We start from the raw sequence: 14,702 nt of genomic DNA, 5'->3' as shown, positions 1-14,702 counted from the left end.
CCCCCCCCCAATGGTGCGTTCACGAGGGTGCGCCAGGGGTGCCTCCTTACCCTGACCCTCTCACCCCCATCCGCCTCCGCCCATATCTTTTACGAGCCGGACGCGCGTGAGTCAGGGCCATTTGGCCCCTCCAAGGGGTGTGTAGGGGTTTCCTCCTTTGAATCAGCCCCCATTTTGATTCAAGGGAAAGGGCTCGATGGGTGAGGGCCCTTGTGGGGGAGGGGATGGTTGAGGCTGGGGCGAAACCTAATTTCACGATTTTTAAAACCCTTTCGGCGTTTCCTCGGCCAGCTTAATGATTTCCCATTTCGACTTCGCTCTTTTGTACACAGGCAATCCTTGAATCGGTTGAAGTGGGTGGTTTCCATTAAAGTAGATAGCAGTTGGCAAGCCTGGATGAGTGGGAGGCAGTTGGTACCAGGAACATCCTTTTGAAGTCGTGGGACGCCGTTTTACGAGGCTCGAAGAAGTACCTGGTATCACCGTTTGATGACGACACAGCATTACGTAAAATTAACAATGGCGTCATCGGACTACGTGTAATATGAGGCAGTCCCTCAAGCGCACCAGGACGCAATTACGCGACTTCACCGTGCTGTTGTCTCCGGACGGCTGACGGCGAAGTTATGCAGTTCTAGAACATTCAAGCGAGTGTTCGTTCCCTTCCCCTTAGCAATATAATTTATTACCCGTGACTCTGTGATCACTATGACTTCGTGGGCCAATCAGCCTCGAGATATGACCACAAGCGTTTAGGGTCCTCAAACAATCGATGATAGTGGATCGGCAGTGAGAGTCAGAGCGGCTGTGAAATAGGAATAATGACGAAAATTTTGAATACTAGTTGATATATATATATTATTATTATTATTATTATTAGGTAATTTACCGGTTAAGGTAGTTTTTTGGATGGACACAGTTTCTAAATAAATAACACACACACACACACATATATATATATATATATAATTATACATATATATATATATTACTTTTAATCCATTTCCACTTAAAATTTATTCTTACACAATCCGAATCCAACGTAACGTCACCATTTGTATGACGGTGTCACTTACAAATCGATAATTCTTAAAATAAATGCCTTTTCTGAGGAAATATGTAGTAATCGTTAATTCAACTGAAAGACAGCGATTTCTCAAGAGTTACTGTCGTCGCAATTTATGGGGTCTCTGGAATTCTTTCCCGAAAGTCCGCAGATAGGTATCCACGAGGCACCCTTGAAACTATTTACGATCTTCTACATTTCTCATTGTCTCTAATGCCTTTGTCTTCCTTCCTAGACGTTTTCTGGAGAACAAAATTAACGCTCTCCAATTTTTCCCAAGCTTCACCATTGGAAGAAGAGACTTACTTGGAATTCATTTTTCACCGTCGCATTTTGGCCTTCAGCCGTTCGCCACATCACTGGGGAAATTAAGCATTCCTTCTGGGGAAATCCCTATCAGTCGACTCTTCTCCAATTAAAATATGCCAGGCTTGGTGCGGAGTTAATTAAAAGAGAGTGAAATGTTTTTACCCTTTCTTTCTAGTTTCTCGGCTTTCTAAGCGTGCATTCTTAAAAATATTATCAACCATTCTCTGGATTTCTTGAATACTTTTAATTCAACCATGAATTTTTTAAAGGAAATAAATAGTTGAAAAAATGATTTTTCACATTGAAACAGTCTTAATAGAACTATAATTATTGTAATGGATGAGTATCTTTTGAAACTATCCTCTGGATTAAAATATGTGTATTACTTATATTCTATAAGCTATATATTAAAACAGATAAAATATTTTTTACTCTTTGAAATATTGCATTTATTGGTCATCCAGTATGTTCTAATACACGTCCCAATCACGGATGAATTATTACCATTGGCATTGGAACTTTGTTTATATTTCTGCTAGAAATTGTATTTCTACTTTTTAACCAAGGAGTTACTTGATACAATAAGAGGTTATAAGTGTTTCTATTAGCGCTCAATACTATCACCAAATATCATGGTAATTTATATGGTAGGTTGGTTGTTAACGTGTGTTCTTAAAAGAAACAGGTGGGGTCGAGGCCATCGCTTCAACAGCTCTCACTCTTCCACCTCCAACCGCCATCCTCCCTCCCGTCATTTGAATCCACAAAACCTTATCCTGCCTTAAATTCTGGATCAAATAAGGTCATCGCGAATTTAATAATATGAATCCACTATTGTCGCGTGTTATTGTCCTATAAAAATGATTTAATCAAGATGTCGTGGAAAGTGCTTGTGGACCTCTTTGCGAGGCATTTTTTAAGTAGACAGGTATAACGTTAAATGTATGCGAAAAGATTTACAGAAGAGGTCTATGAATGAACTACGAAAATAAGTTAATGGAAAATATTGGTTCAAGAAGCTCTTTGGAAATGAAGAAATTGGTCGATAGAAATGGAAAAATAGATGGAAGAATTGCTTCAGATCAATGCTCAGATTGATAATCCATGATGATGAGGCAACAATAAACAAAAACCTGGAAAGATGTTAAAATCCCGAAAATATTTCCCGTGAACACTGAAATTTTCCATTCACTTCCACAAATCAATGTTTCTTCTCAGCTGAGGTGAATTAAATCTTAAAATTCCTGGAAAAATTTGTGGTGTTGGCAACCCTGTTTGTGTGGACTCTAGAAAAGTTTCTTTCCTAGATATTTAGGCAACCCGCATGCTATGCAGTGGTGCGGGTTGCATAGCCCACTTGTAAACCCCCTTACACACGCCCCAAACGTATGCCATTGAATCGAAGTGCACCTCTGTCGTTTACTGACACCTCTTGCAGTCATCCGCCGTCCTAGGATTGTCAGAGGCCCTGGAAGAGGGCGCAGTATCCGAGCAAAATCACTTTTCCCAAATAATCCGTCCTATTTGGCTGCCTGCCTTTGGTTCTCACTTTGACTGTCCCTCCGACATTGTCAAAACCACCACTACGTTACCTGCGTGCCCCGCGAATGTATTTTTTTATCAAACGCTTTTTTGAAATTTCATTTTATTAATCTGTTTGCTAAATCAATAATTATAATATTCTAATGCATAACTTCATTATTAATATGGGCTCCACTGACACCCACACATATACATATATGTATTTATTTATACGCTTGTGATCTGATCGGTTCCACTTTCCCCAACATTCCTTAGTTCGTCTTTTATATTTATTCCTTTCCCTTTTCCTTATATCTGTATCCATGTGAATGCATGTATATATATATATATATATATATATATATATATATATATATATATATATGTACATATTATATATATATATAATATAAAAATACATATATATATATACACACACACACATACTACTGAAGTCTCGAATGAATAATAAATCGAACGAATGAGCAAGATGGCGTCGGTCAACACATGAGCAAGATCTTTCTGTCCACAGAAGAAGGTGGTTGCATCAGCAATCATTTAGGAATACGTGCGAGTTTACTACATTTTAATTCTACCTATAATTTTGTTGGTCAACTCCATCTCGCTCCTTCGTTTGATTTACATGTTTTGTTTCACGAATATATCGATCGCTTCGAACGGAATCTAAAGAGCCCCACTTCTCCGTGCCCGCATTTCAAATGTCTCACTGGTTTTCTAAAACGTTGTTTATCGTACCCGTGTTTCTGCTAATCGGAAAGCAACACTCCAAACATAAAGCCTCATCTATATCTTTCGCAGGCTCTTAAATTTATTGATTGGAATAAACATTTGCACTCTTTTGAATTTAATCTTCTCTATTTCAATGACATTCCTAGCCATCTTCCCTAGCCCCATTCCCTGCTGCTTAACGCCTTTGGTTTTACCGCTGCCATAATTAGAATTATTAAGCTCGTTCAATCAATAAACCAGGAAGATTATCAGGTATTCTATATTTATTTACAACATTGAGAACGGATTTTAAAGAGTGAAACGAGGCATATCTCCCACTTACAAAGTGTCCTTTGCCGTTATGCCGGGACTGATATCGTCCGAAGTTGATCGTGCACTTCAATCTATAACTTCCGTCGTATTAAACTTCCGACTCCCTGCCAGGCACCTTTGTCTGGCTTTATTCGAGATTAATGTTTGAGTTCCTTATTTCTCGCAGGAAAATAAACAATCTGTTTACTGGCCCCATCGAGGTATCAACACATACCTAGTTTTTTATGTCTTAGGTACAAGCTCTGATCTTACATTTATAGTAGCGCAATAATCGCCACCCCTCCCCGGACTACAACCTTGACGTGGTGGAAGAGCTTGTGCGTTCCGATGACCCCTATAGCTGTGCTGGCGGGAATAATAATAATTGCTCCTGGTAGGGTCACCCATGCCAGATAGGTCGAAGTTTAGGAGCCAGACGAAAGGTAGTCCACGTAGCGTCTGTTCCTCAGTGAGGCGGCTGCAATGGCGTCTGACCCCAGTGGGGCGGCCAATAAGTGATGGTGTCACGTTAAAAACACTATTGAGGAAGGCAACGGGAAACCACCTCAATTATCATTCCCAAGATTAACATGATGGACTATACAGAGATTTTGAGTCCTGGCAACTACGGGGCTCGGCCCAATCGGCCGTGTGTCGTGCCCGGCAGCGGGGGAGGCAAGGCTTCCGCGGTCGTTATCCCACGAAACCCTTGCAAGGGAAAACCAGCAGCAGCAGGACATAAGGAGAAGAAGACCACATTAGTTGGAATAGGAACGTGGAATGTTAGGAAAAAATGTCTTCAATATTCCTCCGTAGAATGCTTGAATCTTCACAGAAAGTTATAGCCGCCACATTTCTCCAACTTGGTTGACCATTAAGATGCTCATTTTTTGGAGAAATAAGGATTCTGGCCGAATTATCCTTTGAGACCCCTTTTTGTATGTTCCAAATTTAAACTTAAGCAACTCAACATTTCCTCGTAAATGGGGTATCGCGCGTAAGGACCTTTTGGAAGCTTTGAGGAAACCTGACCGCCATGTCATAAAAACCGGTATTTATTTTGTGATCGACGATTTACAAAATAAAATCCCTTTACCGATTTTGAGGACTCTTTTTTAAATTTTATGGAAAAAAATCAATACCAATTTTTTTAGTTTTAAAAAATGCATATCTCTAATTCCATGCATTTTACCGTAAGCAAAGTAAGCTCATATTATAAGCAAATTAAGCTTTTATTGAAAGCAAAGTAAGCTCAAGCAGCGACAGTAGGATGACCTCGGCGGTGTCCATGAGATTTTTGGAAGCGTCTACACTAATTAATATTTTGCTCACTTTAATTGAATATCGAAGTACCCATCTGTAACATCGATTATCGACTGGTTTATCTCAGAGGACTTTTGTGAAAGTGTTTTGATTTTGATGACAACAACATTAGTAATGCATGCAGTGGCGTTTTCAATATAAAAGAAAATGAACTGCAAATCAGTTCAAAGATTGCATTATTATAACACTAAACACTAATATCAAAGAGATACTATGACGTTGTCCTTGCAAATACTCTGGTTTCTTTTTCCATATTCATAAAAGTACTATTAAAACATTTCGTTTTAATAGAATTCTTTTTCTGCCGATGTACTTTCAGCAAAAAAAACTAAATAAGTCAGCGTTAAATATGAAGCAATCTCAATCGTACGGATCGATTTGAAAATAATGAGAGGTAAATCATGTACCTTGGTGTGGTGTGATTGAGGATTATTGTAGGTAAATTAAAGTATGGCGGGAGATGCCGCGACGCATACTTCAACGGAGTCATTCGCTAAGGTGTTCTGAAAATGAGAAAATTTCAGTTTGTAAAAAATCATTCGCCTTGACCAAGGTTTGAACCTGGATCTCTCGATTTCCAGCCGAGGGCTTGAACCAAGGTAGCAAATGGGGTCTCCTATTAAAGCACTGGGCCGGAAATCGAGGCATTCGGGTTCGAATCCCGGTCAAGGCGAATGACTTCTGCACTGTGAAACTTCTGCATGCCGGATTTAGAATCTGATCTCCCTTGGAGCTTAGCTTTTAGCCTTGGACCACCGCTGGTGTTACATTGTTTTGTCGACGACTCGCCCCTTCAGTTGAATAACAACTCCCGCCGTTCCTTCAAGTCTCCGGGAACGGGAGAGCTCCTCGCCCCCTTCGCGGTGGATGGACAAAGAACGGAATCGCATTACTGATTTACACATCTGTGTGTGTGTGTGTGAGAGATTGGAGGCGAGGGTGGTGAGTGGGGAGGGAGAAGGGACTTGGGGGTGGAAGAGAAGCATATACTAAGAGGGAGTCGATTTGAAACGCGAGGAGTCGCTCAGTCTCCACGAGGAGAGATCGGACGTGTCTTCTCAATAAACACCTGTGTCGCCGATGTGCTTTTATTAAAAATATAGTTCTACACTTCGGTCCTTTCGTCGAAACAAATTCAAGCTTTTCGAAATCGACTCGATTGGTTTGTATAAGTGAATCGAACACCGGATTGGCTCAGCATGGGATGTGGATCGTGTCAACGAGCTGTCGTTAGCCATCCTCGGAATTGTCGCAATGGTGGTATCGACACTCGAACCAGTATCCAACAATGAATATAATGATGGGCGACGCGCACTAATTCGAAAGATCAGCACTAATTAATAAAAGTCACCTGGAAAACGACGTGTGATCCACGCCAAAGGATCGAACCCTCGTGCGTGTGCTGATGGTGAATTCGTGCATCACTTGTGGTGTGATACTTGTTCGGAGTAGACTGACGAGTGGGAGACAAGAGTGGCACAGCCTACTTGTGCGTGGTGACCGCTAAGAACTCGAGAAGAAAGAAGCGAGGGGAGGTTTGGGGTCGTGTGCCGTTGGGCTCCGCGCCTCGCCTCCGACCGCTCCCTGCCGCGCCAATGCACGCATCCCTCCCTCCCCGCTGCCCCACACCGGAGTCTACGGGGCCCCTCCTCCGCCACCCCTGGAGGGTTTAGCCCCTTGCTTGTGGTCCACGCTCTCCGGGACGCGTTTTTGCGTGTGGTAGCCATGAGCATCGGCGAGGGCCTTAGGGCCGGCAGGAACCTCGCTCGCTCCCTGCAACTCGCCGCTGCGGGCATCTTCCCGTGCTGCTGCACCTCCACCGGTGAGTGGGCGGGAAGGTTCGACGAGGCATTCCGGCCGAGTGGCAAAACGTTCGCTGTGGGGGGGGGACCCATTTTCTGACGCTCGTCAGATGGACTTTGAGGGGAATAGGGTCCGTTGTTGTCATTTGTCGCGCAAATGGGCTCACGATTTTTGACAACAATGGACACGTTATCGTGAGTAATGTGACGGTGCAATATTTCCAACCTATTCACCCATATGCCGTATTTGCTAAAACGTTCCAATTTCTCAGATCTGCTACCAAATTTTCGAGTCCTTGTGGCTAACACATATGGAGCTTTACAGTGACGATAAACCTAATGCAACGCTAGTCTACATTCCACAGAATTTGGAGTAAATTACAATGGACAGTGTTTACCGTTGTTTCGTTAGAGCTTGCGCCAAAACTTGAAATACTTTCACCGTAGTCTTTTTTACTCTTGCCTTTTGTTACAATCATTATTTTTAATTATTATTTTGTCGCTCGCCATCATTTTCTCCTGACTGTGCCTTGTAAACAGCATTTTCCTCCAACCGAAGAAGGGCGTATGACTTGCCAAAAAGTCCTCCTCGGTCGTCATATCACGTGTATCTCTGCAATTTCAATATTATTATTGTCTTTAATATGCTTACCTACATCGCGCATTCTTACTCGTTCACTGAAAAAGGTGGTTCTACTCCCGAAATGTTTTAGAAAAAATGAGGATGTGACTCAGCTGTGTACTCTAACGTATACTCTGCTGGAAATATGCATAAGTATATTCGTATTAAACTATTCGTAAAACCAATAAAAGGCCATGGGAATCACTTCAGTGTTTTATTGATCTGAATAAACTATATTCAGAGTGAAAGTGAACGAAATAATTTCAAAATTGGTTAAGTTGATCTTCACTGTAAATGTGACATACTCCTAAGAAGTCATGCATGGCTCTCAATTTTGTCCGTGATAAATGTCACGTTTAATTCCGGTGGTGCAATGTGCTAAACACTATGTTTGTTATTTTTTTCACTTTTTATTTTATGAAGTAAGTTTCTTCATTCGTCGTATTAATGAGAAATGTTTCTTCTCTTTTCAGATGAGCAAGAAAGGGTGCAGAAGAAGACCTTCGTCAATTGGATCAACTCGTATTTGTCCAAGGTAAGATCGGTTTTTGTCTCACATTATCCATGATTAAAAAGCACTCTCCTCTGAGGGTTTCATGTTGGCGCCGAGAGATATTAAGTTGTAGATCTTCCACGCGTTGCGTGGGGTCTTTCCCTTCCGAATGACGTGCGCTGCAAACGCACTGCAAATTGTTTTAATAGGTGACTTCAATAGGTGTTCCACCTGTGGCCCTTGAAGATGTAGTCATCCTAAGTCCAGAATGCTCAAAAATACTGAACGCTGGTTTAAAATCATTACGCATCATACCATGAGAGTCATATTAAAATGTGTCAAATTTCGAGATACTGAAGAGGATGTAAGTCAGGGGGGGATAAACTTCATCCAAAAGCTATATGAAAGGTCGCAGATCAACGGAAATGGTCGCCAGCGACGTTCGCGGAAAGCGGGAGCCATACCATCCGCATTGCTAGCATACAAGTCGTTAATAACTACATCTACTTGAGAGTAATGACAGCATTGGTCACCGGTGCTTCAATTGATTTCGAAACTGTACTGAAATTCACTTTTACACATCGAGAGGAATTTGTTAAAAACTATAGAAATTGATATAAATCATGAATTCTGTTCTGACTCTGAAAATGTTAATATCAATTTAAAATCTATGTTTTAGTGGTTAGCTCATGTCATCGTGGAAAGATATACGGAAGGTAGGAGGAGTCCGGGAAGAGAAAACGTCCTTATGAGGCAATGTGATATCATATGAGAGTACGTGGTGTGACAGTTCGGCCTCTGATCGTTCATTTGGTATCAAGATTTGCTCTTGATATTACCGTGAGGTTTTTGACTCTGCTGAGATCTATTTAACCGTGGTATATTGGTTGCTCTTTGAAATACGCAATTTCCTACTAGCTGTTATTCGTTGGCTCGCTCGCAGTAGCCGAGATTTCATTGTGACCGTGGCCATCATACTGAAGTGAATTGTAGACCACCGAGGACACTACGTGAATTCGAGACGCTGTGGGGCTTAAAGCGAGGCGCGAAGCTGTCAAACCGACCTTGAGTTGGCGGGATATGCAAGTGAAGGTGTGCATCGTTGCGTAACTCTGCCCATGAGGCAATGGGAGAGAGGAGAGGGGAATGAATGGGTGCGGGAATGGGGGAGAGGGGCAGAAATGAGTTGAAAACCATGGACGGGAGACCAACGGCGGTCTTTTAAATATGACGGGAGGGTAAGGGTGGAAATTGGATTTGCGGATTCCGAAGAAGGCAGAAAAGGTGGGTGGCGGAAATATTGGAAGTTAGGGAGATGCTGAAAGCCGTAATGGAAGGGAAGATGTTGTGGACGCGGAGAAGAGAAGGGAAGGGATTTTCAGACAGCATTAAGTCTGGTCGAGTGCATGGCGAACAGAGGAAGAGTCTGTAAGAAGGCAAACGAGAGTTAAGATTGTACGAGGCCCACGTGACATGTTATGTGTCATAACTGTGGAGGGAAGGCGGAAAACCTGCCTTTAATTAATTCTTCTCCCGATGAATTTGATGCGAGTATGGGTTTGTCACTCATTTGGTGGCAAGTAAAGTGCGGAAGGACTTAAGTGTATTTATGATTTGACTATAATGTAAAATAACTTAATTTATTATGAACGTTATGAAAACCTGAGATATAAGGAAAACATCATTCTATATTAATCCTTCATTCACATGCATATTATATGCGCACTTAATTTGTGATGAATGTTTTTTTATGGTGGCGGCGAAGGAATGTGCACATATAGTAGGTTTGGCGGTAGTAATACGAGGATCTACTCCGATTATTTCGTCTTTGGGTAGGGGAGCTTATTATTTTACGCTATGCTGTTGAATGGCATTACGCCTAAAACGACTATTAAGTAGTGGTGAGAGCGTTCGGCTATAGACGGGAGTGTTCTGGGTTGAAAATACAGGGTGTTGTCTCTGGGTACCCTGAGCTAACGAGGAGGACCGAGATGGTGTGGGGCTAACGTACTGGCTTCCCCCCCAGAGGGCCCGGGTTCAAATCTCGGCGGTGTTGAATATTTTTCAGAGGTATCTTGAAGCTCACTTGAGGTGCTTTGTGGAGGGCACTTTGAGTGAGTACGCCGTCCGTCAGATGGGACGTTAAGCTGCGGACCCCTCGGTGCCTTTCGTAAAGAGTAGGCTAATGTCGACGCCGGGTTTCTCTCCACCCTTCATCTTTTCCTGTCCATCCCCTATGGCGCAAATGACCTCAGCCGTCGGTCGCCTCCCTTTAATACTACTACTACTACTACTGAGCTAACGATTTAAGAAGATCGATGTCCGGATTTACGGACCCAGAAAAATGATCACACACTATTCTGGTTTCTTAGGTAATGATCACTGTCAAAATGTCGTGTATTCAGGCGTGATGTAGTCTAAAATTTGCATTATAGCTTTTTAAATAATCACACCATTCCACAGTTAATAATATTTCTCAGAACCATGGTTTGGACGTTACTTGGACGTCATCTTCAGGTTCATTTACCCGGCGATGATGCAGTAACATCCAAACCAGTGTTGTAATAAATCATTATCAACAGTGGAATGGTGCGATTGTTCAAAAAGCTATCAATTTCACAATCCTGAGAGAGATATGCCCGTCACTGAGAGAGTTTGACCCGGTTGAAGACCCGAGCGCATTTCACTCGCCTTACTCGAGTTACTTTCTCTCCTGCCCTCCATTGCCCATCACTTCTTAGCGCGTTTTCATTTTTTTCCATTTTATTTTTTCCATTCTTTTCCACGTCCACTTCTCCGATCCACACCTCTCCTCTTGCCACAATGGACAAGTTTCGGAGTCCCCAGCACTATCCGGATAGAACTTTCACTTATTTTTTTGCTTTTACTTGAGATCCCTATCATTTGCTTTCCTTCTCATCGTAAATTCTTCTTTACCTGATACAATTATTCTTTAAATGCCGTTACTGATTTGTCCAGTCGGTCTGAATTAATTAGTGAGTGATATTGCTACCTTCTCTAATTTTGGACCTCCTATTTTGACCTTAAACTTTTTCTTCCTTTTCTAGAATTCGATTTTTCTTGTCATTTCCATTGCTTCTCATCTCGTCACTGTTATATTGATGCTGTAATGTGTTCAACAATAATTTCAATCCCTTTGAAGAAAGCATGGAAAATACTCCGTCATCTGCATCTCAGACTGACTGTCAATTCCCCACGTACTTTCATTCCCTCCTCCGGCTCTCCTCATGCCTCTCTTACCTTTTCTTCCTTGAATGAATTAAACAGGACGGGTAATTATGGAAAACCGTCTTATTCCTCTGCATATCACAATCATCCTGATCCTCTATCCAATGTCTTCAAATGTGCAGTCTTAGTCATGTCTTATTTTGTAATAAGTCTCGTACCCCTCCAGTTCAAGCCTACCTATCCTATTTGGCCCCGCTGGCGGCGAGATAACTTCCTCCCAGTTGCCAACTCAGTGGTCATGGCTTCATTTCCCGCCTAGGTGGTTTATCCTCCGTTTAGGGTTTGGATGTTTTTAATTATCTCACATGTAATGTTTAGGGGTTAGGTGGAAGAAGGGACTATGAAGTCTAAATATCACCCCAATAAAGTCGTTGAATAAATAAATTAATCTTCTTCAGTACGCTCAGTAATGGTAACCACTCTAATCATCAAACGCCCTCCCAGGACCCACAAGTAAAACAAAGGCATCCTCATTTTATTCTATATTTTTTTCTATCGATGGTCTCATTACGGGGAGGATTCCCGGAATGCATTGCCATTGTTTATATCTCTGTTATCTGTTCACCGTTCGATAGTCGGCCCACCTGTGGATTCATGCGACCGGCCCAGAAACCGAGCAGCTGCGGGGTAAGGGAATGTGGTCATCGCAGGTCGTGCGTGACCAAACGGCCAGGGGTGGGGGGGATCTCAAAACAAATCCCCGAGTTCAAACAAGGGCAATGCCTAATGCACGCATAATGAAAACCAAACTTTGTGTTCTTTTCATCGTATTAGCGCCATTGCTAAGGGTAGCAAATACGTGACAAGCAGGCAGTACCTCGGAGAAAACTGTGAAGCGGTGAATGTTGATGGATTTGGAGCGAAGTGTTTGTGAGTGGGGGAGGGGGAGAGTGCAGGGCGCTATCTCCCCCTCACCCCCGCTCCAAGCCCATTCCTTTTCCACACTTTCACACCATGAGGGCTGTCTCCGAGGTATTGTTAATGTAACGCCTGGAGTTACCCCGTAACGCCCAATATTTTTTAACTTTTAAGTTTTCACGTAGAGGACACTTTTAAAATAGAATTTGTAAAATTCAATAACAAATCAAAAAAATAATGGAATGAAATAAGAAACTAATTTCATGTTTTCAAGAAGACTTGCTGAAGTCAAAATCCTAAATGGAATATCACGGTGTACTAACAACTGCTGCATGGTATTTAAATTAGTTTTTTACGAAGAAAGTAGAGTGAATAAGTCGCATTCTCATGTTATTATCACTTTCTGATTGAGCATTTCAAGCATTGACCTCTTCTTTACCATCCAGTAATAGTGTACGGAAAATTGCGGGCAAAAGGAATCACTGTGTGAATATACTAGTATATTTGGATGCGATTAAGGTCTCAGGAAATCCTAAAATATACCATTGCTTGGAGCAGGGGAATTAGAGGGTGTAGGCGTGATTTAAGAGTCTACATGAAGTTTAATATGCTCGCTAGCCGTGAGAATCGGTTCTTAAATAAGGATTTATTTTCCGAATTCTAGTTAGGTCTTGCTGAAACCATGTGGCAATTCTAAACATGTTTTTATGGGAACGAGCCCCGAGGGAATAAAAAGCTGTTTTAGGCACGGAGGATAATAACTATCGTTATTTTAAATCGTTTTAATGCGATTGAAAAACAATAATTTGGAAAATCTAATACTGGCTGTAATTACTAATTGACTCTCTACTTGCTATCACTAAACAACCGTTACTATACTACTTAAATCTGTTTAAATTATAATTACTGTTCGTTTGCAGAAATGTATGCTACACTGATTTCCACAGTTAGCAAATCCCTGTGTCTAGCAGATTCATAATTGCCGTTTGTTCGATTTTATGGCCGGAAACTGATGTGAGATTGCGGTACTTAAGAAATTTGAGCTTGTTTATTTTCTGAGAATAAATTTCCCGTCGAATTTATTTTTGGAACAAGAGGAAACCTTTCTGAAATGTTAATGTTCTCCGATATACTCTTGTCGTTCTGAAATACGTGCCCAGATTTCAGTGCTTTACAGAGCTTTGTCATTACACATAAAGATGATTTTTCCCTCTATATCTCGTAGTGCTTTGTATTTCAAATAATATTTTGAAGGTGTGAAATACTGCAAGTTAGCAAATAAATTGTTACTAATGAATTTTTAATTTAATTTAAAATTAATTTATCACAGTGAACGTCAATTTAACGCGTTTGGTAGGTATTTATCATCCTTTTGTTGTCACTGCTGATATTATAAATTCTTAGTAACAAATGATTTTCCTTTCAGAAAAACATTTAAGTAGGAATTTGAAATAAAATTGCGGCTTATGGAACGAATCTTCTTTGTAAATGGTGGAAATAACAGTTCATCTTTACAATCGTAATTATAATATGCATGAAGAAAAATTACATTCCGCTTACAATTTTGATTTTAGATTCATCAGCATCATATTAGCATTTTCAAATGGGCTAATCATAGCTTCAGTAGATGACTAAAACAAAGATTATTGAGTGTGAAGAATGTGAAAGCTTTGTATTTATTTTCGGATGAAATAATTGCAGTAAAATTGGTGTCATTTTCGAATTGGAGCGTTAAAAGTCTCAACCACTCACAGTTATTTATATATGCCACTACGATGTAATGAAATCGTGGTGGAGGGCGAGGTTGAGCGATTTCATTTTATTGAGGTCAGGATATTTAATCTTTTGGCATCGATTTTTTTAACTATCTATCTGGAATTTTCGATGTGTGGGAACCAAAAACGGATGCCCTATCATATAATATAATGTTTGTTTGTCATCCCACGGCAGAATTCATTACTTGCTATGCATAAGCTAATTAGGTACTATCCCTAAATTCTGTAGGATTTCTTAAAGAATTAAAATCGGAAGACACCTGTAAAAATGAAGGCTCTTATATCCTTTGATCCTCAATGTAATGCATAAAAACTCACAAGGGATCTTCATTTGAACTTCATCTCAACTGATATGAATATCAATCTTGATTTTTCTACTCTGATTAGTCTGGCCATCTGTTGAATATTAAATTCTCCATGCTTTGAGCCTCCAAAGATTTTTCACCTAAGTTATTATTCCACCCATATCAACTGCTGTAAGAATCTCAGTGAACTCTTTAGGTTAGTTTGATTAATTTAATTAGTAATCACGCAATGGAGTGAATTTGGTTGTTCTACATATTAAAGGATACAATAATATATAGCAACAAAAGAATGCATAATTTCTAAAATGTTCTTCACCCTTCGTTTTGTCCACACTAAT

The 14,702-nt window shown here is 40.9% G+C and overlaps 1 protein-coding gene across 1 annotated transcript in view; it reads left to right on the top strand.

The window, feature by feature from the left end:
• LOC139700179 (muscle-specific protein 300 kDa-like) overlaps nt 1-14,702 on the top strand; it is a 341,062-nt gene that overhangs the window by 288,429 nt on the left and 37,931 nt on the right. Inside the window, exon 2 of the mRNA XM_071598761.1 lies at nt 8,158-8,219. Within this exon, the coding sequence (XP_071454862.1) occupies nt 8,158-8,219 (62 nt within the window). The remainder of the gene's footprint in view (nt 1-8,157; nt 8,220-14,702) is intronic.

Source organism: Hetaerina americana, unplaced genomic scaffold (assembly GCF_022747635.1).
Source record: "Hetaerina americana unplaced genomic scaffold, ioHetAmer1.1.p SCAF_10, whole genome shotgun sequence".
NCBI classification, from domain to species: Eukaryota; Metazoa; Arthropoda; class Insecta; order Odonata; family Calopterygidae; genus Hetaerina; species Hetaerina americana.
Note: the sequence above shows the minus strand (reverse complement) of the source record. Positions and strands in the feature narration are given on the sequence as shown.